At 39.5% G+C, this 26,321-nt stretch overlaps 2 protein-coding genes across 3 annotated transcripts in view; one reads left to right on the top strand and one right to left on the bottom strand.

Annotated features, from left to right (window-relative positions):
• The window catches only part of wrnip1 (WRN helicase interacting protein 1), an 8,660-nt gene extending 3,646 nt beyond the window's left edge, over positions 1–5,014 (bottom strand). The window contains exons 1-3 of the mRNA XM_040142947.1: positions 4,200–5,014; positions 1,959–2,153; positions 865–1,103 (exon numbers count right to left, since the gene is read on the bottom strand). Of these exons, the coding sequence (XP_039998881.1) occupies positions 865–1,103; positions 1,959–2,153; positions 4,200–4,841 (1,076 nt within the window). The 5' untranslated portion in view covers positions 4,842–5,014. The remainder of the gene's footprint in view (positions 1–864; positions 1,104–1,958; positions 2,154–4,199) is intronic.
• On the top strand, positions 2,095–26,321 carry mylk4a (myosin light chain kinase family, member 4a). 2 transcript variants are annotated; one of them, XM_040142944.1, is made up of 16 exons: positions 2,095–2,179; positions 15,477–16,015; positions 18,719–18,856; positions 19,327–19,462; positions 19,786–20,230; positions 20,806–21,143; positions 21,799–21,904; positions 22,392–22,485; positions 22,843–22,952; positions 23,187–23,328; positions 23,437–23,507; positions 23,614–23,742; positions 23,819–23,971; positions 24,100–24,178; positions 24,436–24,490; positions 24,750–26,321. In XM_040142944.1, exons 2-15 carry the CDS (start codon positions 15,485–15,487, stop codon positions 24,487–24,489), a joined length of 2,526 nt encoding a protein of 841 aa, XP_039998878.1. In that variant the 5' UTR covers positions 2,095–2,179; positions 15,477–15,484; the 3' UTR covers position 24,490; positions 24,750–26,321. The 2 variants fall into 2 exon arrangements, with proteins under 2 accessions (XP_039998878.1, XP_039998880.1); XM_040142946.1 differs by lacking the exon at positions 2,095–2,179 and having other exon boundaries at positions 14,219–16,015; positions 19,327–19,423.

Below are 26,321 nucleotides of genomic sequence, written 5' to 3'. Positions count from 1 at the left end.
GAATAAAATCTGAATCAACAATGATGACAAATATTGCTAAAAGATGAATATTAGTGATTTGGACTCATTTGACAATAAGGCCACTGCAGTTATATCACATTACACCTGAAAAAGAAATGACTGCAAACTCAGATTACTGCTTGTTACTGGGTATGTTGAGGAAAATATGAAAACATATATTTCCACGTAAGTCTCTTGATTCACTTTCATCGAATAATCATTGAAAGCAAAGTCATTCTACTTGTTACTTATCAATTTATTGTAAATGTAGTACTATTGTCAATGTCTGGATATGTAGAAATGATAACTACATTTTTCTAAAGAGCTGATTGGTTTAAAGGCGAATTGTTTACACGGATTGATCCTCTGAACTTAAAAACTACTCCTCAGCAGGTTAGTTGTGTAGTATTGGTTGCCATGGTGATTTACAATACATAAAAATGAGCCGACTTCATTCCTGTTTAAGCTCCGAGTTCGCTGGCTAAACCTTTAATCTCAATACGTGTTACAGACTCGGATTTCAGCACATCCCAATCATTAAATCTAACACAGCTTCTTGATTATGTCCCTGAAGATCATCATCGCATACCATCTGCAGCCAGCAGTTAACAGCTGTCTCACTGTCTGCAACTGATATGCAAATTCTTTTCTGTCAACATATCAAACCAAACCAGAGTCTGGGAGATTGCTGCAGCTCCAACAACTACTAGCACACTCCTCCCATATATTATCTAACTGAACCCATGAAGCCAGGAACAGAAGATGAGAGCAGGACTCAACTCAAACAAAGATTTTGAATTGTGAGGTGACACCCGGTCATGACATGTGGGACACTGAGGGCTCGGCCCCCAGAGGAGCGCTTACTCATGTCCATCTGTTTGCTCTTGATCTTCGGGAGTTGCTGGATCTCGCCCCAGGACTCTGATACCGAGTGTGGCCACAGCCCTGTCCAGGATTGAGCCCATTGCCTCCACTGAGAGCTTCTCCAGAACTAGCACCCTGCACCTGCTCAGCAGGGCAGCATTCACCTGGAAGGACGGATTCTCGGTGGTTGCTCCGATCAGTGTTACCGTCCCACACTCCACGTGAGGAAGGAACGTGTCCTACAGATACACACACATACGGAGTGAAGAAAAAGGTGAGAGCAAAACATGGAATGAAAAGCGGGAAAGCGACAAGAGTATCAAGAGGAAGCATTTGTTTGACCACTTTCATAATGCTCCATTAGAGAATTTTCTCATTTTGTTGTCACTATGGTAAAACAAAGTCACTGAGAACACATGTATTTTCATGCTTTGAATATTAATCAGGTCATTAAGTGAGGATCTGGACTGGTCCTCCATGGCAGCTAAAACAGGGACAGTAAGGGAAGTAAACTATTCAAACTATTCAAATAACTCAAACCTCAGTTTAAAATTTTGTCAAGTGTTACTGATGACTAAATAGCTAAGATTTAAAGCAATCTCTGTACAGCAAAGTTGAAACTATTTCTTCTTTCACTGACTCACATAACATAACGAAAGCTTTCCAAGAATCAAACTGAGGAACTGGTACTCAGGGATCAACTGAGCATTTATTTTGAGTGAGCACATTCTCGTAATAGTGCTGACGGGCAGTAGGCACGCTGGGCTGTAAGGTATTCATAACTTTATATTTATTCTTGTAGAAAAAATTTAACTGTAGTTTAGCAAGGGGGATAACATCATAAAACATGATCATCTTATCAGACTAAATGGAAACCTCACAATCTCGAAATGTGAAAAAAAAAAACCTAATGATAAACACAAACACTGGTGTTACTTAGTATTTTTGATACAGAAACGGAAGATAAATATAAACATTAGCTTGACAACCTGTACTATAATACACAGATTATCTCACAGTGCCTCAGAAGTCATTTTAAACATTTTGTAGCTGAAGCTAACATTAAAAACCCATGAACTGCCTGAGTACTCCACCTGCTGGGATTTGTTGAAGCGGTGAATTTCATCAATGAACAGGATGGTCTTCCTCTTGCACAGTCGGAGCTCATTCTGCGCCTGCTTGATAACCTCTCGGACTTCATTGGTGGACGCGCTGGTCGCAGACATAGTGACAAAACGAGCTGTGCCGTTCTTTTTACTGGTGCTGGCAATGATGTGAGCTAGAGTCGTCTGAAAGAGGACAGAACATATACAAGGTAATTTGATCAAAACATATGCACTGCTTTCTGGAATCTCAATGCGCCTAGAGGTGAAACCAAATTTTAAAAAACAAACAAACAAACAAGACAAAACAAAACAAAACAAAACAACCATTGGAAAACATTTTCTGCTCGACGACGTAGGGGATCTTAATAATTATTCGCACATGTATGACATCTTTAATCTCTAGCGTTTGACCCATACATGTAATATCCCTTGTCATATAATTCATCTTGCTTTAAGAGCCTCATAAATCTCATATTCACTGTTAATCTTTTAAACCAGCTGCTAAAATAAACACTAAATTGCGAAACCTGAATGCTGTTGGACAACTGACAGTGGAGATAAAGAGGTCAAGTATGAGTAAAGCATGTTGACAAAGTCTAAGTATGGCCAGCTGCTGTACAACAACCCATGCATATAGCTTGGCATACCTAAGTAATCATTAACATGCTGTGTTCAAAGGTCTGACAAAGAGAAGAGTTGCAAGCACCAACCTGGCAGCCACAGACTGAATAATTCACCGTTTAAAAATGCTGTAAACGTTTCCTGCTTTATCAAGTGCAACAGAGAGAACAGCAATAAAAAACTTGCACTAACAGAAAAGGCCGTATTGTAAGTTTTAGTCGTAGAGTCAAACAAAAAACAGGGGACGGCAAGATATATGAAACATCTGAAGAAACTGGGATATTGTTTATGAAAAGAAAGCCTCTCAGTTTTTTTAAATGGCATTTTTTATGCATAGAGCAAAACAACTGAAATTCAATTCACCTCCATTGAATTGGGGTTGTAGAGGAAGTCTAAAAAAATCTCAAAGCATACAACAATCTGAATGTCTGAACTAAATTTTGTACTTTATCAACCAATTAATTTTTGTTTTAGTATTTTTCAACAACCCTTTCCTTGTCTATGTAAAACCTTTAAGGGTTAACTGAAATCTCTAATCCTACCGTGGGGTACTGTGATGGCCATTTTCAATGTTTTTCCAACACTTTATAGAGTATATACTTAATCAAATAACTGAAAAAAAAGAAAAAAAAAGAAAATGAAAATAATATGAGTTGCAACCCAATAGGTAGTGGTGCTGAGTATTTTGAAGCTTCCCTTGTTTGGGCAAGAGTGGTGTATTACTAAAAGCAATAGGTTAGTGCTAAAGACATGCAATGTATTAAGAGCTGAAACATGATTGACAGCAATTTTGATAACTGAGTATTGTTTAGATTAGGGCTGCAATTAATGATTATTTTCACTAACAATCAAACTGACGATTATTTTCTTGATTAATTCATTTGTGGATAAAATGTCACGTTAAAACATCCCATGGCCCAAGGTGAAGTCTTTCCGATGTCTTGTTTTGTCCAACCCACAGTCTAAATCCCAAAGATACTCAGTTTACTATAATGTATGATTAAGTAAAGCATGAAAAGCTCACATTTGAGAAGCCAGAACCAGCAAATGTTTGAGACCTTTTCAAAATTAGTAAAATGAGTATTTGATTATCAAAATAGTTGCAGATTAATTTTCAGTCAATCTACTAATTATCTATTAATCACAACTTGTTCCAGCTCCACTTTACGTCACGTTTGGAGCAAAAGCAGCAAATATTCTACAATTAGAAAATATGCTGCTTTTCTTTGTTTCACGTCTGTTTTATCCAACTGTTAGTTGGATAAAACAAGAAAGATGGCACCTAAGGCTCTGGAAAATTATGCAGGGCATTTTTGATTATTTTCCGGCATCTCTAAGACCAAAGCAGTGGTTGATTAATTGCAAAAATAATGAACAGATTGATCGGTAATGAGAACAATCTTAGTCAATGGTATTGATTATCTTAAAGCTTCAGATATAGCTACTTGTGTTAAGAATAAGATCAGTGTTGTGTTATCAAAGCAACACGCTGTTGTTGAAAAGAAGCGCTGCATATGAGACAGTGGGAGAACAGATGAAAATCAGATCCGGTCAACAAGTGGCCGGTGCACGATGCTGGGCTCTTCGTCTCAGCTGTCGCCACCACACCTTTCCGCATCCCGGTGGTCCCCAGAGGATCAGGGACGGTATGTCCTGCGAGTCCAGAAGGGACCGGAGGAGCGTTCGCTGGCCCACCACTTCGCTTTGGCCAAAGTATTCCGCCAGTGTGTTTGGTCGCAGTATCTCCGCCAAAGGCTTGTCCATCGCTAGCAGTGTCCGCGGCGATGAACCCCGTGCTGTCTTCACCGTCTGTCCGCTGGACACACATGTTTGGCCCCTCGCAGTCTCTGTCCCTGCTGGTCCAGGTTCAGGTTCAGCCCCCTTCAGCACACCACGTTGAACCCCCCTGTTGACGGCAGCGGCAACGCTCTGCTTAGCGGTAAACAAACCACTCCGTCCACTTTGAACCGACACGTTACTCTTGTTGGTCTGAAACAGGGAGAACATCGCAGATGCCGGGGTCCCTGCCCCGGTTTTGTTGACAGCGGGGCCGGGTGGTACAGCCTCCGCACTAGCGCGCGGTTTCTTTGAGGGAGGTCCGGTCTCCTCCGTGGGGGACGGGATGCCGTCGGTGACTCCTTTCAGCAGACACACATCGAGGTGTCCGTTAATTGTGGCCGGGTTGAAGTCTTTAAAGCAAACGGGACATTGCAGCGACTCCGGGGCTCTAGATGTCATCTCGTTCGCCATGTTGATTCCCCGTGAAACTTTTGACCTTTAACCACGTGACCAAACACTGTTTTGAGATTAACTGTTAGAAACCAGTTTTCGCCTAAATGTTGGTCCCAGCTGTGACTTCCCCCCGTTTTTAAGCTAAAAGTGACGTTTATTCTAAGATTATGTTAGTTTAACTTTTTTAGTGGACCTACTTTGATTTCGTTCCTGTCTTTGGGCGTTTACGTGCTGACGGGACGGTCCGACATGAGGACTTTTCTGGTCCATGGTGTGTTTGCGGCACAAACGCTAACCAAAAAATAACAGACGTTTTAAAGTTAAGTGTTGATTGAATCTTAGTTAAACCGTTAAGATGGTGAGTAAAGCTAACGTTGTCACTCAAATATGACCATAACCGTTTTTTTCAAAACTTCAGTGTGGGCCAGGGTCAATTTATTTTCCCGTAGGTTCTATGGTACGTGAATGCAGCAAACATCTAGGTACGGAAACAACCAGGCTACACACTTAAACCACCAGTATGGAGGACTTCTGGGTTTTTATTAGGGCTAATGATTATTTCTATTAGCCCAATATTGTCTGTTGGTTGACTAATTAATGAATCATTGCAGCTTTAGTTCATATGTTTATAAAAACAAAGTTCATTGATGGATATTTATTTCACCTAAGTGAGAGGTGGAAACAGGCATGGATAAAACACAACACAGCATTAAAAAATTAACCAGACAGTAAATAAAAAATTAATGCGATTTATTAATTTTTATGTAATTAGCATGGCTGGATTTCCAACCTGAAAAAGTGGGGAACATGTCCCAGGGCCCCAGAACTGCAGAGGGCCCGAATGCTCCATGATTACTGTGTGTCAGCTGGTTTGTCCAATCAAAGTAGTACAAAGCATTACTTTGGCTCTGGCTGAATATATACTGGCAAAGTATGACTTGTTGAACTACTTCAGAAATTTGCAATACCATCAAGGTCCACCATCCTACAAAGGATACAGTTGTACAATATTATAAGTGATTTATAATTTAAAGTAAGGAAAAAATATATTGAGTATGATCAAAAAACAAAAGTCTGAAATTATTTGATGCCTCCATTTTTTACAAATTCAATAAGAGTTTTACTGCAGCCTTCCTCAGTCTTTCTCTCCTCTGCTCAGACCAAAGATTCAGTTAAGCAAAACACAACAGAGAGGTCAAACAGGCCAGGACGACTGAGAGAGAGCTCCGAACGAAAGGGCTGGCGGTGTCCCCCTCAGGGAGAGTGGCCAAGATGAAGTCCGTTCATCAGTGTGCCAACAGCTGAAACACGACCAAGCTGGCCTTGTTCCCCTACTTAGAGAAGGTGAAAACAATGCGCTGCTTCTAGTAAATTGAAGTTAGAACCACTGGTTTCAAAGTAGATCATGAATTCCTTGTTTAGTTAACCTATTTGAAGGAGAACAACAGTGATATGCTTTTTGAATCAACCTTTTGAGTCTGCATGAGCACCAGCAGTGGGTGCTAATGCATTTTTAAATAATAGAAATGCTGTAACAATATAATGGTTCATTCACTAATTTGCTCCAATTATAAACAGAGACTACACCACTAGTGAACTTTTTATTGTCAAGATTTAAAAGACTGATGTGGCTTTGACGTTTATTTTTAATGGTTATTCAATATGGCTTTACCCAGACAGTCAAAAATAAACACCATATTGTTTACCAAATTATGAAGTGGTAAAATATGACACCATATGTAGCGCCTACTCAGCACACTGCATTAGTGCCAAAATAGCTTTGGAGCTTTGGATATGTCAGTTTTATCAATTGTCACATGTGATGGCCAAGAAGTGCCAAAAATAGTGTAAAACATGTAGTCTGGGATTCAATTAATCACATGTTGTAGGTGAAACTTAAGTTCTGTAAAGCATTGTGAGATATTGCTTTGCTTATTTTTTCCTCCATGGCAGCTGAGAGATTCATTTGAGCAGTGAGACCACAGCTCCAATCCAAAAGTGAGCTCATTTGGCAGAGTCGGTGGTGGAGCCAGAGGACGCTGGGGAAGTTTCCAGACATGCTGCACATAGCTGTGACTGGCCAATGTTGGCCAGATGTTGCATTCTTGGCCTTCTGGCCATATGGGTTTCACTCAAAAAGTGTTCAATTGTACACACACTTATCCTGTTTTGCCCTCATTTAATACCTGTTCTATGTTCATTTGGATTGGCAGTTAATGATAATACTGTATTTGAATTACGGTTGTGTTTACACTGGGTGCTGTAATCCAGGTTTGCAAACAATAAAAGTTGGTATAAAATTGCCATTGCTGAGATCACTTAGTGCAAGCCCACACATAATAGTTGGTGTGACATTTGCAGCAGTAATCCAATAGCACAGGCTATTTATTTACACCACATCCAAGTGTCTGTGTTGACAGGGAGACTAGATTCCCTATCACAATTCTCTCAGTTTTCAATGTCAATGCTGCATTGGAGATTAATCTTGCCTTTGGTAGATTGTGGTTCACATAGTTTATTCACAGTGAGGAATATGGGAGAAAAGGAGATAGAAAAAAAGCCTCTAGTGAAGATGGGAGGTGAGAAAGAACATGTCTCTCAAGCACCCTTTGCTGGCACCTGTCACTCTTTTGTCACGAGGACAAACTTCCCGTCCTTTGGCTCTAAGTGCTGGTGAGGGGGGGAATTAACAGAGGCTGTGGAGGATAGTGTAGTATTAACGTTTGGGCGGTCCTTACCCTGTGAAGGAGCTCTCATCTCCTCTAACCCTACACTTGAGACTCTTCTCCCTGAGCTCCAAAGGGTCCTTTTTAGTTAAAGCTAGGAAAAGTGAGACTACAGAAGAAGGATGAGGAGTAAAGAGAAAGCCATGGAGAAATTCGTCACGGGCTGGGACATTTGGTTAGTTAACAGCTTGTGTTTGGTTGCCTCATACCTCTGGTGCAGGCTATCTGATTTACTCTGCTACAGCAGGAGGCACAGAGCACCTACCCCACCTGCCACTCAGGTATACACAAGGACGTTTGACTTGCTGAATAGTACTCAAACATAAGCTGAGGATCACTAACACGTTTTTTTTCTTTAAAAGGAACGTAACAATAATATTAACCTTGTAGCAATGGTAGCTGTTGATGTATCAGTTTCACAATTTCACTTCCTCATAATGTGGTTTATGGACTGAGACTTCCCAAAACTATCTTTCATATCATCAGTGTTATCATGGAGTCTGAATATGTTTTAATGTTTGAATTAACTGCCAGATGGGCCAAAGACAATTTTTAGGACAATAAAGTTGTACTCTATTCTACATTAGTCCACTGAAAATCCACTTAATTTTATTATTACAAGTCCAACGGAGAGAATACGTATCAGATCAAAAGCTCAGTTGTGTCAGGACTTTTCTTGAATTCTTCACTCACACCTGCATAAGTTGCCTGTAGGATGGTAGGTCTACCGCTTCAAAAGTTGACGCTTTTAGAGGAACACATCTTTGTGTCATGTCACCATTTTCATATGATTATTATATGTAGGTTGGAATTTAAGTCTTCACTGTCATTCATAGGTACATTGCATACAAATTTGACTGTACTGCAGAAACTCATTATTGTATGTGATGTTCTGTTTGCTTTTCCTATGAAACAACCATGGATAGTTGTGTGAATACCAGACAGATGCCTTGATCATTCACTAATACTACAAATCTTGTCAACAATTTTTTGGACAATCTTCAGATATGTAATGATATGTCGTGGTTAATAGAACAGAAACATGACATTTCTTGAAACATGTACGGTATCTCTACAGTGATGTTATCAGATATAAGTGTCCTTGGCTAATATCTATTTTCTTAGGTACCTTGGAAAAGGCCCTGATGCTTCAGATACATGAATTATTACAGATTCACACCAATTGCTTGAATTCTGTGAGTGATATCCAACTCACAAGTCCTCTTAAACAGAACAAATGAGTTGCCAGCAGGGAACACAGGCTTGGTGCTGTTGTGATGTAGTGTTGCACCAGGTTTCACGAAGAGTAGGCTCTCGGCCATTTCTTATGACAGGGATAATGCTGGCAACTAATGGAGATGGGTTTCCTGTTTAATCATAGTGCTTTGATTACTGTACCCTCAGACCACAAACGAGCTCGTCCCGTGATTAACTTATATGTTAATTTTAAAGAACTTTTAATATCAGTACATTTCTGTACTTAAATGGGTTTATTAGACAGGTACAGTGTGTTCATCTCGTATTATACTTATACCAGGTATGGTTATGAGATGACTGTTACATTACTCCGTACATAGTTCTTTTCTTTTAAATTTCTTGTCTACTTATGGCGTCCCATTATATATTTCTATTTTGTCTAAAAAACCATAAGCATTTAGCTTCATGACCTGCGTATGAAGCCATCTTTGTGTTGCCTTTAAAGTACATTTTATTTGTGCACTTAAGCGCTTACTCTTCCCCTTACTTTTCCCACGTTATCCTCCCGTTAAATGTCACATCTAATTGAATTAGTTAGCTCAACATATGGGGATCGTCCTTTCAGCAGTAATGTGACTGTCAGTATCTAAGTGAAAGGTGAGACTGGTAGTTCTGATGCATGTGTGCTTCGCTATGTTGTGGATAGCAGCAGGAAGGATGGAACATGAGCTAAAGGGTTGGTGGTGTTTATGAGCGCAGAGTGTAGAGAATCTGCTGTGAAGGTACAGTGAGCTCTAGTGGTACAGCATGACACGCACACTGAGGGCTCACAATCCTGCTTTTGCTGCCATCTAGAGAGTAAACATTTTACACGGCTGCTTTCAGTGCAGCATTATGCTTTAATGGTGACCTCACTGTCACGGTGCATGTGGTTGGAAAAGCTTGAAACCTCAACTTCTAACAGATCAGTGCAAAGAGCTTTTTGCCCGATTGTTTTAAGTGTTTCATTACCCTTTAATATCTGCATTTCATGGGTTAGTTGTTTCGTTCAAACCATAAGATATGAACCAGTGTCACTTTACCTGTTTTAAATTGTAAAATGCATATTTATACATATATATACTATATATATGTATAAATATATAGTTAAATAAACACATTCTATAGTTATCTTCAATGCTGAGGTAGTATGCCTCAGAGACAAGATGAAGCCCTCTCACCCCCTCTTGTTTCCATTCCTCTCTTGGCATTTAGGAGATCCACACTGACATTTACTGTAGGAGATCCACAAGTATGTGACTAGGCTTTCTTTGCATTCTGTCACTAACCTTTAATACCCTATAGGACATCCTCAATGTAAAGTGCTGCTTACATTTCCATACTGATAATAATAGTGCTTCTCGGAATATCTTTCTCAAATAGAGGCATTGAAGTTGAAGTATTACTCAAGTACAAGATAGATTACTTGTGCTGAATGGAGATAAAGGTACTACAGCAGCTCTTTTCAAAACTACTCTGCTTCCCCAGTTACATAATATTCAATGTGTCATCCTCACTTAAACCATTTCAATAATGAATACACTTAATCTCTCAGAAAATTCAGTGATCAATTATTTAGGTGGTCGATGGAAAATAACCTTTTTTTTCCGTCATTTTTTTAAAGCAAATATGCCATGAATGCACCAAATCCAAGCAGTTACTCAGATATGAATATTTGTTGGTTTTCTTAGTTGTCTCTGGCAGTAAACCAAATACCTTTTGGTTTTCAGCTGCTGGTCAGACCAAACAAACAATTTCAACATGCAAGCTTGGACTGGGCAATTTATTGACCAAACAATTTCATTAAAAATGAAAAAAATCCCTAGTTGCAGCCCTTACGCACCAAAAGTTAGTACTACTCCTGCCAATCATCTTCTGCTCCCTCACACTCTAAAATGTGAGCAGGCACATACATTCCTTTGCAAACATTAGTATGCACCTCCTGCTCTACCTTTGGTCAGGAGAACTCGTCTGTAGTAGAAGTGGATTATGCTGCAGAACTTGGGTGAGATGTTTTCTATTGATGTTTTCATACTTTACAGGGAAAACAGCCCCCGTTCAAACCTCTGAAGTCGCACTGTTCATCATTTATGCTGATGAACATTGCCACCTGCTGTTCAAACTAGAGAGCAGTGGTGGAAGATGGACTCATATCATTTACTTTAGTAAGTGGCAGTAGCAAAACCACCCTAAAAAAATATCCCATTACGAGTAAAGATAATGCATTCATATTTTTTCTAAAGTATTATCAGCAAAATATAATTAAAATACCAAAGGTAAGGTCTTATTTTGCAGAACAATACCTTTCAAAGCGGTACGATGGGTGATTGATAAGTTTGTGGCATACGTTACATGCACGTGCAGATCAACTCTGAGTGATTATGCAGAAAGTTTGAAGTTGATAAATTTTGTGGTATTTCTGTTTCGGGGATTATTGAAAATTGCAAGTCAGCACTGTCTGAGAAAATGGACAACATCGGCCTTCAAGCAGTCATCTGCTACCTCAGTCTCAGGGGCCAAGGAGGTCCACAAGGACATGGTGGCAACACTAGGAAAGGGTGCCCCATCTTACAGCATGGTGAAAAAGTGGGCTGCTGGATTCACACGTGGCAGAGAGAGCATGGAAGAGGACACCCGTCCAGGAAGGGATGTGGGTCCATGAGTATGTAACATGTAACATACTCCTGCTATTATTACTACTACTAATAATAAGGATAATAATATTCAAGAAAAAAGAGCTCTGGTATTGGTATCAGTATCGGTATCGGCAGATATCCAAATTCAGATACCAGAATTGGATTGGAACTGAAAAAAAAAGTGGATCTTTCCATCACTTTGTCAGTAACTGGACCAGGCACATACAGTTTCACATAATTTAGTTCCTCTGAGCATGTCCAGTTCCAAAAGGCATAAGTGCATATCATGTGTAATCTCTCAACATTACTCAAAACTGCGACATTACTTCAACTTGCGTGTGATAACATACAAATTTATCACATTTCACAAGACAGACAGGCATGTGTTTGAATGTGTGTATGTCTGTGTGTGTGTAGGCTCATTCAGTGTACTGAATCAACATAATGTTCTCTAATGTAGTTCTATCACCATATATAAACAAAACCAAAAAGTCTGTCAAAGTGCAGCAGCATAACGTGTTTACATGCCAAGAGCAAACTTGAGATGACAGGGAAAGAACAGAAGAGACGTCTTAGACATTAGCACGAGGAGTAAAGTTTCATGGCTGCCACACACATTTAAGCCCACAAGTTTCCGAGAGAAAGTATAGCCAGAGCTGGCAGGCTGTGTGATGTTTGAGTGGAGACTGGAGAGGTGACTGGACAGTAGCCACAGCATACAGACCCGGTGCTTCCCAGGACATTGTGTTCTCTGTAAGGGAGGTGGTGCTCCATTTTTATCAGTTCACCTTCTCTCAAATGCCAAACAAATAGCCTAATAGAGAGGGCCATGCAGGTCAAAACTATCCAACCATATACCCCTCAACATGAATGGATTGTTCAGAAAAAAGAAGATACTGTCGAACTAAAAAAACATTTGTACATTGATTAAGTGCCCTTTTTGCCTTTTTTCTCTCAGTTTATGTACCATATGTATGTATCATTTTATATAGACGTTAAACCATCCTGCTCAACATGTGCTTTATTAGGCGTATAAGACCATTATGCTTTATTGAATGTTCAAGACTTCCAGATGTTCTCATAATTATGCATGTTACAATCAGGTCATCTATTCACCTATAATAAACAACAATGTATTAAAGCTACAATGACAACTCAATTAATCAATTAGCTGATCCATTTTAATAATCTATTAATTTAATTATTTTGAGGTATTTTTTCAAGCCAAAATGCCAGGCGTTTCGATTAGTCAATAAATCAATTAAACAATCTGCAAAATAGTCAATAATGAAAACAATCATTAGTTGCAGCCCCGAAATTTTATAATAAATCAGATTTATACGCTAGTCAAAGACACTTAACAAAAGATAAAGAGAGTAAAAAAAGATTTTGATTTCACAATCATTAGAGGTACAAAGGATAACATGGTGACTTTAAAAGTTTGAAGTTTTACTGCCTGAAGGAGCAAAGCCTTCTGCTGTATATCAGTTTACCTTTAAATTCTTTCCACTCTAGAAGTCCTCAACTTCAAACTACAAGGTCAACCAGGACGCACACACACCCACAAACACACAGTTACTCATCTTATTTTACACAGCCTTTCCGACCATTCACGCAGTTGACAATGTCTCCAAACATCTTGATAATTTTGCTGTCACATTAACTAAACAACATTTTAATCATGCACCACTAGACATGGCAGTGATTTCTCAGCTGCCACCTTGTGTGCTCGGGCTATGTGTACACATGCTCGGGTTTGGCAGAGAAGGTGAGAGAAGACTTTGAGCATCGGTCATGATGCTGTTACTTTCTTTGGCGTTAGTTTCACTGTAAAGTTAACTCGATATTTGCTTTATGTCATAGTCTTCAGAGTCCTAAGGCCTGTTTATATTGTCCGCAGGGTTTATGAACCTTAAAGTGCCCCTCTACCTCTAAGCAGTGCGAGATATAATGCGATAGGTCCATTGCAGTCATGCATGCTAACCTTTATTGTGCAGTAAAATAACGGTTACATTTATTTTTCTCTCTTTTACCATTTGTAAAGAAACACCTAACTTCTTGCTGCTTCTGTGGAAAAAAATCCAGATTGTCTGTTCCATGCACACCACTGCATAAGAAAGTTGACTGTCTATGCCCCTCAAATTGACACAACATGCTGCAAATGACCTACGTTGTCTGTCATCTGTTGGCATCCAGAGACAGGTGTGAGCGTCCCTGTCTCTCCCTGAATGATTGATGGTTGGTTCCAGTCCCATCTGTTTCTGACCCGTCAGAGTCACTTCTTTCTGCCATAGCCATCTTACGCGAGTGAGCCCAGATGAAACTAAAAATACAGGGAAATGCAGTGGTTCGGTTGGCTCTCACAAGCCTCACTGGTGTAGGAAAATGACACAAGGTTTTGCACAACGCAACTTGGTTATTGTCTAAATAAGAGAGAGAATATTATGCAAACTGGTGTGATGACTCGTCATGAAATATGAGCTGACAGGTGAACTCCTTCCCTTCCCTTCCCTTCCCTCACCTTACCCCACTCGATTCCAATATCTATATGCCAAGTTCACATCCCTCCTTGGTCCCTGCAACCATGAGCCCAGATTTTGGCTTGAGCCATCGGAGTGAGGCGGGTTTGGCCTGGGTCACTGTGGCTCAGTTTGCAGTCTGTGCTTCTGTTGTCAAAAGTATTTCATGGTGGCTTGAGCAAAGCTGGATTCCTCCTTGGCTCTATCATCTGTGACATTATGGGGGCAAAATGAGTTTGTGAAGTTTGTGGAGGCAAACTTGTCAGGAAATAGCTTCATTAATCAGCGGCAAGAATGTTTCAGCGTCTGGTTATTTAAACTTTGAATAATTTTGACAGCAGAATTTTTTTTCAGTGTTTGTACCCGGTGGGTTGACATAAACACGTCTGTTGTTAGAGTAAATAATATTTTGATTTACAGGATTACAGAACACGGATTACGATCATATTACGGGAGCTAAATTAAAATTGATCCCTTACTTTCTTAAGTGAGGTTATCAGTGGATGTTTTTGTCAGTGAGTAGGCATCGTATAAATTATCAGTGTCACCCATCGGCAGAAGGGCCAAACATCTTACTGTATATCCCCATAGCCAGGAACCACAGGGTTCCTCACATATCCCCTGACACTGGGTGCAAGTTAGAGGCAGAGGATAAGGAGGGAAGATCCATTGCAACATGCTTCTCAGTCACAGTTGTACACAGACAGAACCACATACAGCCGTGCCAAGTAACCAGTCCTTTTAGTCTCTTCAGTGCCATGACATTGATTTGAATCATTTCATTTAAATTGTCAAAACAGCTTCTATTTTGAAATGATCTCATAAATCTCTTCTTCTGCTTAAAAAAACCCACCTGTTAACTCCATCTTTACCCTTCTCCTTTATGGGCACCTGTGCAGTCCACTCGAGAATGTGGACCAGACATTTCCACCTGTTACAACGACTTAATGTCATTGTCATTTTAAAAGGAAAAACTTTAAAAATGAATGAACATTGACCCACTTGTCTTACACGCTGAAGAAGTACTGTGTACATGGACCATTTTGACACTCAACAGGCGAATGACGGTGGTGGGCTTAGCACTTAAAGGCTCTCAAATGTCTCATAGCCCAAGCAATGCCAAGCCCCCACCCCAAACACTTGACCCCTGCTGACGTAGGCTGTCCATTTACATTTAGGGACACCGGCTCACTCCATTCTTAATACCATTTGTATTGTGGAGAGAATCAGGCGTCAGGGATAAAGTGTGAGAGAAATTGATTTTCTTGACTTAATACACTGCAGAGTTCATTTAACTTGAGCTTTACAGTTTTAGAGATTTAAAATCTTCATAGCTGGTGATTGATGATTTTTGAATCTTTTTTCGCTGGATTTCTTGTTTCACATTTATGTACTTTAATTAGTTTGCACACCAATGTGAAGCACTGAAGGGTAGAGCTGGCTACGATTTTTGAAAAAGTCTTTTCGTCTGTTTCACAGACATTGCTAGTCCTATTTTTGTCACAAGTGGTTGTCCTAACGTGATTTCTATATCAGCGGAAGCCATGAGTACCTTGGTAACGAAGACAGTAGAAGATGGCAGCATTGCGAACTTTGACCTCATCCAAAATCGGATTGAGTCACTGAGCATCAAAATGGACAAGCTCATCAACATTCAAGAAAAGGTCCTCAACCGACTAGACGGGATGTCCCAGGACATTGATGGCATTGAAAAGGATATGGAGAATCTGAAGGTTGACAAGGAGGAGATCCATCTGCCACCAAGGGTAGTGAACCAGACCCAAGTCATGGGGCGAGAAGTAAGGGAGATATGCCAGGAGATGAGCACCATCATGTCGGTGGTGAACCAGCGGTCTGAGCAGCAGGCTCAGAAGCTGGAAGGGATGGAGAAACTGGTCCTCAGCATGCAGCAGGTGATCAGCTTCATTGGACAGAAGTTGAAGAGTTCGAGGATTATGGAGCTGATGTTCAAAGGCCCTACAGTTCGGAAGGGCTCCAAACCCAAAGACAATAAAGGAAAGCAAGCTATCAAGAAAAAAACATCTACAGATATAATGACCAAGAAGCTTGACAAGGTAAAATTTAGAGCCTGAAATGCTGAGACTCAAAAATATCTTTGTTTTAAATGTGTACCTACAGTATATTTCAATTTTAACAAGCTGCATTCTATTGCTGTTGCATAAAGTGGGTTTTGGAGAAATATGATCCAACTTATGTTATTGTTGATATGGTTAAAGATTGATATTTTTCCCGTTTAGATTCTGAAGTATGCTTTTAACATTATGAATTATGTATTTGACATTTCTAAGTGTGCATTTATCATTTTAAGTATATAAAGGTGTTGCCAGGTATTGCAGCCCTTCATCCATTGTTATAGATATCCAGTCCTGTTCTTGTCAGTGTTGTAAAAGATGATATATTTTTTTCATGCTATAATTCTTAGATCTTACCAGGATATTGTTATTCTTGGCAGAACATGTGAAAATTATCATAGCAGCAAAGCTGACCACTCCAACAGTTCTCTTGCCTATGAATGTGACTTGGCTTATGTGCTAAATTCTCCATAAAATGGGCAGGGGTGATTGGTTGTGTCTGGGCTTTGGTATGTTAATACTTGACAACCGCTGATTGAAGGCAAAGTGATTAAGAAAGCTCGTTTTATAGTGTTATGTAAGTTGCTGCTCAATAAATATGTCACCTATAGCTTATATAAAGTCCAGATTTGACTCAAATTTTTACTTTTTGGACCTCTATCTGGGCTGAGTGCAACGTGGCCTTCTTGGCATGAGACTCACTGTGGGTCCCCCCGGCAGGGCACGAGAGGGCTGGTGTGAGGCCAGGGGTGAAATGTGAGTGGCCCAGTTTAGAAATGCTGTTTTTGGATTGGGGCTGCAGTGTCTATGGTCTTAAAGGGCTTTAACCCCTTCAGCTCACCAGGAGTCAGTTGTCAGCAAATTGTGATGAGTCAGTTTTTCTCCCATTCTCTCTTTAGCAGTTTGCTTCTCTCACTTAAACTAGGTACTTTTGTGCCTATCATTTGTAGCCTTGCTTCTGTCCTTTTCAATTCTGTGCCAGTTGTTTGTTATGTTCTACATCGCTAGTTACCAGTAGTTACTCCTCTGCTGTAATATAGGCATTACTGAAAGTCTATGCCATATGATTCTTACAGCAGAACTTCCTGCAGTGCAAAATAGCTCTTCGTAAAATTTTATTGGGAGTCCTGCTGATAATGCTGTCAAAGTACCTTTGATTTAGTGGTTCCAGTAAAGGACAGCATATAACACGACATGTAGTGTTGGAGAACTGGTGGTACAGGGTCAGAAAAGTAAAAAAAGTAAATATGTACTAGTGTAAATATGATCTCAGTGAGGTTACTGTTGCTCCACTGTGCTCTGCACTTGTATGTGCGGATGCAGAATTGACCTTTTTAACTCCAAAGTTTGGTTTGGCTGGATTGCCCCTAAGGTACTCAAAGCTACATATTGTAAGGCTTTTTAGACTTCATCATCAATCATCGCCTGTGACTCTAAAGTCACCTCCAAATCAAACCTGAAGCTCTTGTCTTAATTATCCAATCATTAGACAAACCATGACCCTGTATAAAGGTCACTAAGTGCTGCTTGGCATCAGAGGCATGAGTTGCACTTACAGACATCACCACCACACTCCAATCACTTGTGTAGCTGCAGACGTTAGAGTCATATCTCTTTTCCTCTATGACCTCCACGCAAAGAGCAAACTCACCTGAGTGGTTGTGACGTGAGGTGACAACGTTATCACACACTCGAAGAAATACGTATGTTATAGTGCACAGTGTACAACAGTGCAGTCTCCTTTTTGTATCCATATTTGTATTAAATTAAGACATGACTTTTTGAAGTCATTTAATAGCTTGGATCATAAATTCATGGTTTAGATTATATGCTGATGATTAATGACCACATACCATTCTGATGACGTCCGTGTGAGTCACATTTCACAGAATTTCTGTTGTCGTCAGAGCACTTGTCCGGTGGTTACGCCATCTTCCTCCACCTTCAGAGGTGCGAGATTCCTGCGTGTTACTGTGGCCCCCACACGCTTTCCCCACTCTCCCAATCAGAGTTTTGAACTCCTGAAAACACTACTGTCACTGGGGAAACACTGCACTCCAAATAACTCCTGTGCTGTTTACCTCACGACAGCATTCAGAGAACAAATGAACCCCAGGGTTAGGGACAGGGTTTTCCATGCTAACCTGGTCAGAGAGTGTTTAGTGAGTTTCCTCAGCTGATAAATTTGAACAACAGCCTATGGTTGCTTGTAATATTTTCCGCTCAGGGTCAGCATTGCATTCCATCGCTGAGTGCGACAAGTGATAAGCTATAAATTCACTGCCCTGCTGCTGTCTATCCATCTGCCATGAATAATCAAAGGCAGGCCATACAAGTCAGTCTGCGCATGGAGATGTGCAATAAATGAGCTAATCTGTAAGATGAAAAGTGTTGTTTATATTTTGTCTTTTTCATTACTTTATGTGTCATTTCACTGAATTATTGATTCATTTGTGTAGTGCATTTTACATGTGACCCTAACTTCATCACATCTACCTGTCACTGTAATTTTATTGAATTATTTATTTGATTTTTGGTATATTTTTTATGGTGTGTGTTTTACATGTGACCCTAACTTCATTATATCAATGTTTTACTGACATCATACTTAACATGTGATATTTTTTAGATTCCATGTGCATTCATATAACCCTACTAAGCACTGCCGTCTTGTCTTTTTACTAGAAAACTACTTCTAATAAAGCCAATAAAAGGAGTCAACAGATAGATCCTGCATGTGAGCCCAGTACTCCACAGCCTTCTCACAAGATAAAGCTCCATGGACCAAAGCATTTCATCGCCTGTCGCAAATGTGGAAACTTTGTAGGTTTATTGTGCTTATTGAGCGTATTTACACAGGAACATGTCTTTTTTTTTGGTAATATGTAAGTATATGTGCTTTTACATTTCTGGCTTCAGGCTGGCTCCTTGTTTTTCCTGTTTTTAGCTTTAAGTGTCAGCTCCATACTGTGAATGTAAGTGCAACAATGTGAAATTATTGCATAGCCACAATAGAGCCATGTGAAATTACATTTGGCAAAGAAAAAAAGAAAAGTTGATGCCTTTAATTTTAGCTTTGGGATGATGGATGGCACCAGTGTAAACTGGCTGATTTTTTTTTATTTTAAACAGGAATAATAAAGCAAAGTTCTGGTGAAGAAGAAAATTCTAAATGTCAAAATATTCTTTTAATATAACATTGTAATTGAGATCATTTATTTGAAGATGTAAACATTTTATGTTGATAAATTGTGCAGATTTTTCTTTTGACTGTTTTTATTTGTATTTCACAGTTGAAAGAACATAAAGGTAAAGATGGGACAGAGAAGCCATGTTTGAGCCCTAAGAGTCAGACAGCTCAAAAGAAGATGAAGCCCCCAGATACAGCAGGTGCTGAGATCGACATACTGTTACCTCTACAAAAATACTGTATGTCAGTGGTTAAACTTCCATTTTCCGTTGCTTGTTAACATAAAAGCATGCATTTGCTCTCAAAGCTTCTATGAGAGGCACATCTTAATGTGTGAGAAATATTCTATTACATGTACGGCTATAGCCTACTAGCATGTATACTGTGACACTGAAACCACGTTCAAAAGGTCAAAGGAGTGAAATATTTGACAACCTAATTCTTTACCCTATAACCTTCACACACAAAAAACGGAGTCAATCTTGAGGATGACGGAAAGCTATGATGAATATTTAACAGGTTAAAAAAGTCTAAATCCAGATTCTCTTTGGACTTTTTGTAGATAATATCTCTTTGAAGAAGCAGGTTTTGCTACTTGAAGAGGTGCAGAAACTCAACAGGGAAAATGCAGAGAAATCAGGTCCCCAGCTCACCCCTGGATATCTGGATTTGGAGGCTGGAGTGCCCCCTGAAGATCAACAGCCTGATGTTCCTGCATGTAATTTGGTGGACTCCTTGCTTGAAGATTCCCAGGTTGCTGAGAGCCGTGAGGATGTGGAGGCAGTTAGTGAGGAGGAGGCGGGGGAAACAGTGCCTGAGGGAGAGGCAGTGGTTACCGAGAAGGAACCCAAGCTTGATGTGGAGGATGCTGTGAAAGAGACAGAAGATGAAAAGCTTGAAGTCGCAGAGGAAAAGAAGGAAGAGGAAGCTTCAGTTGCAGAAGAAATAACTAAAGCCCCAGAGCTACCTGCAGCCCATCATAATGAAAAAGAACCAACTGCTACAAGGTAGTCTATGTTTAACACCTATAAGAGCTGCAATGATTAGTAAATTAATCGATAAATTGGTCAATAGAAAATTGATCTGCAAATATTTTGGTAATAATATGAAAGTCATTTTTAAACCAAATGCCAAACAGTTGATGATTCCATGTTCTCAAATGTGAGAATTGCTACCTTTCCTTGTCTCTGACATTATAGTACATTGAATATTTTTAGATTTAGGACCGTTGGTTGAACAAAACAAGACATTTGATGGTGTCACCTAGGGCTCGATGAAATTGTGATGGCCATATTTTTACTCTTTTCTGATGTTTTATTGATCAAAATGACTAATTGATATATATATATATATATATATATATTTAAAAACAAGCTCCATGAGACAGTTCTTAGCATGATAGTCTTGAGCATATGCATCTGATGTAAGAATCAATTTGTAATTAGCCTTAGTCAATTATTACTCTGTATTGAAACTCTGATGAAAAAAAATAATTTTCCTGAAAATTCTCTATACAAAAACAAGTCTCTTGATTTATATAAAAAAGAATACAAAAAATGAACTACCATAAATTTTGTGTCAGGCCTGATGACCACAGAGATGCCACCCCATCTCAAGAGGCCGGGCAAGACCAGTTAGCAGAGATCAGCACCACAATCATCAAGTCCTTTGTTACTGAGGAACACATTGTGTTGGGAGAACCCACAAAGAGTTCTTCTTTGGTGGTGGTGGAGGAGGAAGAGGAGGAGGAAAAGAGAGAAGACAAGGAGGACGAACAGAAGCTTGAGTCCGAGGGCTGGGCCGTCTTCAGGGCAGATGGAGTTGAAATCCAGTTAAACCTTCAACAAAGGGTGGCGAGAGGGAGGAAAGAAAATGATGCAGAAAAGGAGGATGATGACAATCCTGAGCGGTACTTTATTGGTAAGTCAGGACTCATTGACTACTAATCATGGTAGGAAGATGAAAGTTCAAATAACTGAGTCTTATTTACACAATTCTTTTGGTCAAGAAAAGAGCCAAAGCAGTGCCAAAAAAATTAATCATTACAAAACCTACTTGTTGGAGACAGTATATAGTTGCTTTATACTATATATCAGTTCATACTAGAGATAAACTGATGAATCAACCAGGCTGATATATCGGTCGATAGTAGCTTATTGCAGAGATATTGGGGATAGCGTATATGTCGGCTGAGTGACAGAATCTGCAGCACAGAAATGCCAAACTGGGTTAAAGGTAATGAAGACACAGTGTCGCCATTACATAGTTTGCCCGTCTGAGACAGTTGGTACAATACAGCAGTATGAAGTAATATAAAGCCTTTATGGTTGTCTGGCACTATGACTAGAAGATATATTGTGCCAAAGCATGGTTACTCCGCTGTAATAACAAGGCAACAACTGTGTCTGTAGTAGATGTTTATTATAGCACAATGTGCTAACTTGATTATGGCACCCATGTACCCTTTCAAAAGCCTTACTATAGCTGATTAACAACGAAGCTCCTGTGTTCTCACATTCCTCATAACCAATTAAAACAGATTATATCTTTTCTCTCATCCCCCATCCTACTTTAGACACCACTCCTCCTCCAGCGGCTCCTTTTAATCACCGCATTGTGTCGGCCAAGCCGAACCAGATCAGCAACTTCTACACCATCAACTGGCAGGAGGTCCTGGGCGGGTGAGCGTTGTACTTCTGTGTAATTTTAAAAATTAAAGCTACCGTTGACTAGGTGATCCATCACAGATCAAAGACAGTGAGAAAGAGTTTCAATTCCCATAAAGCCTGATTGCGTAACCCTCCCCCCTCGTCTCCTCTCCGCTTCCCTCCCCTGGTTCATAACTTCAGAGTCACAGTACTTATTTTTACTTTAGGACTGAATGGTATGTGAAACTGTATCCCCTGTGCCAGCTGGTAGCTAATCACTAAGTGTTAATCCAAGTCTTCAAAGAGGAGACAGAGCCCAGCTCAGATTTAATGAAATAACAGATTAAGCACGACACTCTTCTAAAACATCCCTGTTTGAAGCAAGCTCATGTTTTTGATTTGTCACACAAACACATCAAAAACTACCTCTGTCCTGTTTCACAACTGCTTCTAGGCTTCTAGGATGTACGATTTGAAATGATAGAGTTGGCAAGGTTTTTTTCCTCTCTTTTTTTTCAAGGGGTCGCTTCGGCCAGGTGCATAAATGTGTTGAAAACTCCTCTGGTCTCACTTTGGCAGCGAAGGTCATCAAAGCCAGGAGTCAGAAAGAAAAGGTACAGCACCTAATCCACACTGTCATGATAATGAATTAGCCCTATTTTGATAACTACAGTGAGAGCCACGCCACATGATATAAAAAGCAGGAGAAGGGCTCAGTTGCAATTTTTAGTACATACTAGTACACTACAAGGCCACGCTTGGAACAGAAGCAAAGGGAATACTTCTCACCTAGGTGAGAAATATTTGACCTAGAAGAGAAGATGCATTGTCTCATAGCAGAGAACAGCTGACAGCTCTCATCGTGTGTGTGCGCGTGTGTCTGTGTGTGCTCGCTTGCCTGTGTATCTGTGTGTCCATGTTTGTCTGCATCTGTCTGTCTGTCTGACTGTCTGTGCCTGTGTTTTTCGTAGGAGGTGGTGAAGAATGAGATCCAGGTCATGAATAATCTGGACCATGCCAACCTGATCCAGCTCTATGCAGCTTATGAGTCAAGGAATGACATCATCCTTGTACTTGAATAGTATGCTCCTTCTTTTATATTTTCAGCACGTGTTTATTCATTTCAAAACATCTTATTGATCACTTTGTAGTAAGATATTATCCTTAAGAGACTTAAATTATTAATTGATTTGCACGAGAAATATATTCTTAAAGGTACGGACAATTTTGCTAAGAGAAAATAATACCATAATTAATATGCTTTAAATTTGGGGTGTTTGAGTGTTATTTTTTATGCATTTATCTTCAACCTTAGTGTTGGTGGAGGGGAGCTGTTTGACAGGATCATTGATGAAAACTACACTTTAATGGAGCTGGACGCCGTGGTGTTCATCAGGCAGATCTGTGAGGGCCTGCAGCACATGCACAAAATGTACATCCTACACCTAGACTTGAAGGTAACAAAACTTATATTTTTATGACTCTTTAAGAACAGAGTTCATACATTCCTGCGGTTTAATTTAAAGCTTCTCAGTTCAAATCCTTTGTTTTGTTCTGAATTTCAGCCAGAAAATATTCTGTGCGTGAGCAGAGTCACAAATAAGATCAAAATCATCGACTTTGGTCTCGCTAGGGTGTAAGTACTGGTATTTGCTTCTGTTTTATTCACAGTTTTATTGACTGCTGTAATCATGCAAAATGTAAAATGTCCTTGTGTGAATTGTGATTATATCCCCACATAGATATAAACCAAGGGAGAAGCTGCGAGTGAATTTTGGTACTCCAGAGTTTCTCGCTCCTGAAGTCGTCAACTACGACTTTGTGTCGTTCAACACAGACATGTGGAGCCTTGGTGTCATCACCTACATGCTGTAAGCAAACACACAAGCACATGCGCACACCTTTTTAACAGACTATTGTTAATGACTAATTGTCTCTTCTTGTTAGTCTGAGTGGTCTCTGTCCCTTCCTCGGCGATGATGACAATGAGACTCTGAATAACATCTTGGCCTGTCAGTGGAACTTTGAGGAACAAGAGTTTGTAGATACATCCAAGGAAGCCAAAGATTTCATCTCCAGGCTCCTGCTTGTCAATAAAGGGTATCCATCTTCTGTCTGTGTCCTGTTGCGTCTCTGTCCTAAACTGAGATTAACAGCTGGTGACACTTACCATTGAAATACAGTCTATGCAGTGAATAATGCTTATGTCTCATTGTGTTTCTCATCAGTTGGCGGATGGGGGCATCTGAGGCCTTAAGACATCCTTGGCTATCTGACTCAGTGCTTCATTATCGCCTTCACACAAAGGTAGAATATACAGTCCTGGCCAACATTTATCATAAATAAGATAAGTGATAAAATAATATTAGTAATATCGATAATAATGTTATATTCCATGGTAGAAATGCTTTGGTAAGTAAAATATGTAACTTTTTAAAACAAATTAGAGATACAGAAAAATGGTAAGGGAATAAGGACACCTATATTATGTGTCACTGTGCTAATACATATGTTTTAATTAGTCATTTAGTGAAGTATTATTGTTGACCCTCTCTATTTCACAGAAAACTATGTGCAGATCACGACGATCATCTTGTGTGCCCACGACTGATAGTTGAGGTTGGTCTGTTGTTTTGTTTTTGTTTTATTTCGGTGTCACTTTGTCTTCTTTTGCTTTGACCAATTTACTTCTTTATTCTTGTCAGAGGAGATGTAAATACTGCATTCGATATTTACCTTTCCAGGAAGGCTTTCAAAACATCCACAAGGGGGAAGCATGTCTCAAATCTTGTGCAGGGTAGCATAGCAGAGACAAAAGATTCAGTACCTGTGTGTTACAGATATAATAACTGTCCTAATTGGTTTTTTTTAATTTTAGGACTCTACAGTGATGTGACAGCTCCAGCTGCGGCCACTCGGACCAACCCTCCTGTCCATGTAAATTACCTAAATTTCAGTCGAAATTTGATCCATTGTGCCGTGTAAATGTAACGCATATGCCAAAACAATATGCAAGAGAACAGTTTCATTTCTAAATGGGATTAAATAGGCGACAGTCACAGCAAGCATTGTACTGCAATACTTTTCCCATGAATAGTGCACAACTCATAATTGTTAAGCTAATGGAAAAACAGGTGAAAGAAATAACAGGAACATCTTATAACATTAATCAGTTGCCATTCGACCTTTGTGAAGCTTACAATGTTCAATTACTGTGGAGGCTGTCTAAGAGAAATGATAACTCAGCTGTTGAGTTTGTAACTTGTGGTAGTGTTTTATTTTATTACATTACTTTGTCAGGTGTTTTTTAATTTTTTTTCATCCTGTTGTAGATGGTATTTCAAAGTGGTGCTTAGTCATAATCTGACGTAGCATCATTTGACACATACTATCATACATATATGCCTGACTGTGTGTGTGTGTGTGTGTGTGTGTGTGTGTCACCTTCGCCTTGAAACATGCAACTTTCTACTTCACTTTCAAATATCCACTCACCCTCACTTATCTGTAACCAAACACACTGTGCCGTCATTGTTTGCTGCTGTTTTCAATTTCTGCTGATACTGTAGATGAGAAGTTACATGTTTAGAAACATACCTCAACTGCCTCTGTATGAGGGCTACAGCATGATTCATATTAAGTGACTGTAATAATCTGTGCTGCCTTTCTCCCCTCTCAGTTAGAAATATTCTTTTTGGGCTGTAAATAGATGCAGAACCGTAGATTAAAACCCTGATTTTCTCATATTTTAGGCGATGTTTATTGTACGTATGGAAAGAATGGAATTTGTGTGGTTGGTGTCATGAGCTGTAGTATGTGCACTTTATACTGTTATTTATTTAAATATATATTATACATGAACCTAGTAGTTCCATTGAAAAGGCTTGTGCGGTCGGATCGCCTCGTGTCCCCTTCATCTGTTTCATCCTTCTTTGTCCCGGTGTTCATAAAGAAAATATATTTCACCAACACAGTTTATGTGTTTGTCAGTTAAGTGTATTATTTTCATTCTTTGTTGCATGTCGTAATGTGTTATGTGTTATCAGCCATTAAATCTTAAACTTGACAGAAACAGAGTAATAACTTTTTAAAACTTTTTTTTCTTTGTTCTTTTTTATTGTACTCTACGCTTGAGCTGTCATACCACTCCAGTGCCAATCTGGCTGCATATTCATGTCACTGTAGATGCTTTTTCCACATTACAAAGTTATCTTTGAAATACCTTCTGTGAAGGTTCACTAACTGAAAGTAATACACTACCTACCTTATGATGCCTAAGTGGATAAAATATTGTTAGAACTAAGTTTTTGTGATTTTTATTTAACTTCATGATTAATGTTACATTACGTTTTTGTTGAACACAGAGCGCTAGTAAAAGAGGCTGTCCCCACCAATTGTTAACAATTTCAAATTCAGCATGTATTTGTGAAGTGTGTACACATCCATTAAA

This window comes from Xiphias gladius, chromosome 14 (assembly GCF_016859285.1).
Source record: "Xiphias gladius isolate SHS-SW01 ecotype Sanya breed wild chromosome 14, ASM1685928v1, whole genome shotgun sequence".
Taxonomy (NCBI): Eukaryota; Metazoa; Chordata; class Actinopteri; order Istiophoriformes; family Xiphiidae; genus Xiphias; species Xiphias gladius.
The sequence above is the reverse complement of the archived record's forward strand: the minus strand, read 5'-3'. Positions and strand labels throughout refer to the sequence as shown.

Excerpts from the sequence above, each read along its gene's own strand:
- mylk4a (XM_040142944.1), top strand. The coding sequence starts at position 15,485 with ATGAGTACCTTGGTAACGAAGACAGTAGAAGATGGCAGCATTGCGAAC. Across the intron at positions 19,463-19,785 it reads GTTACCTCTACAAAAATACT|ATAATATCTCTTTGAAGAAG; the intron begins GTATGTCAGTGG and ends GACTTTTTGTAG. Across the intron at positions 22,953-23,186 it reads ATCATCCTTGTACTTGAATA|TGTTGGTGGAGGGGAGCTGT; the intron begins GTATGCTCCTTC and ends CTTCAACCTTAG.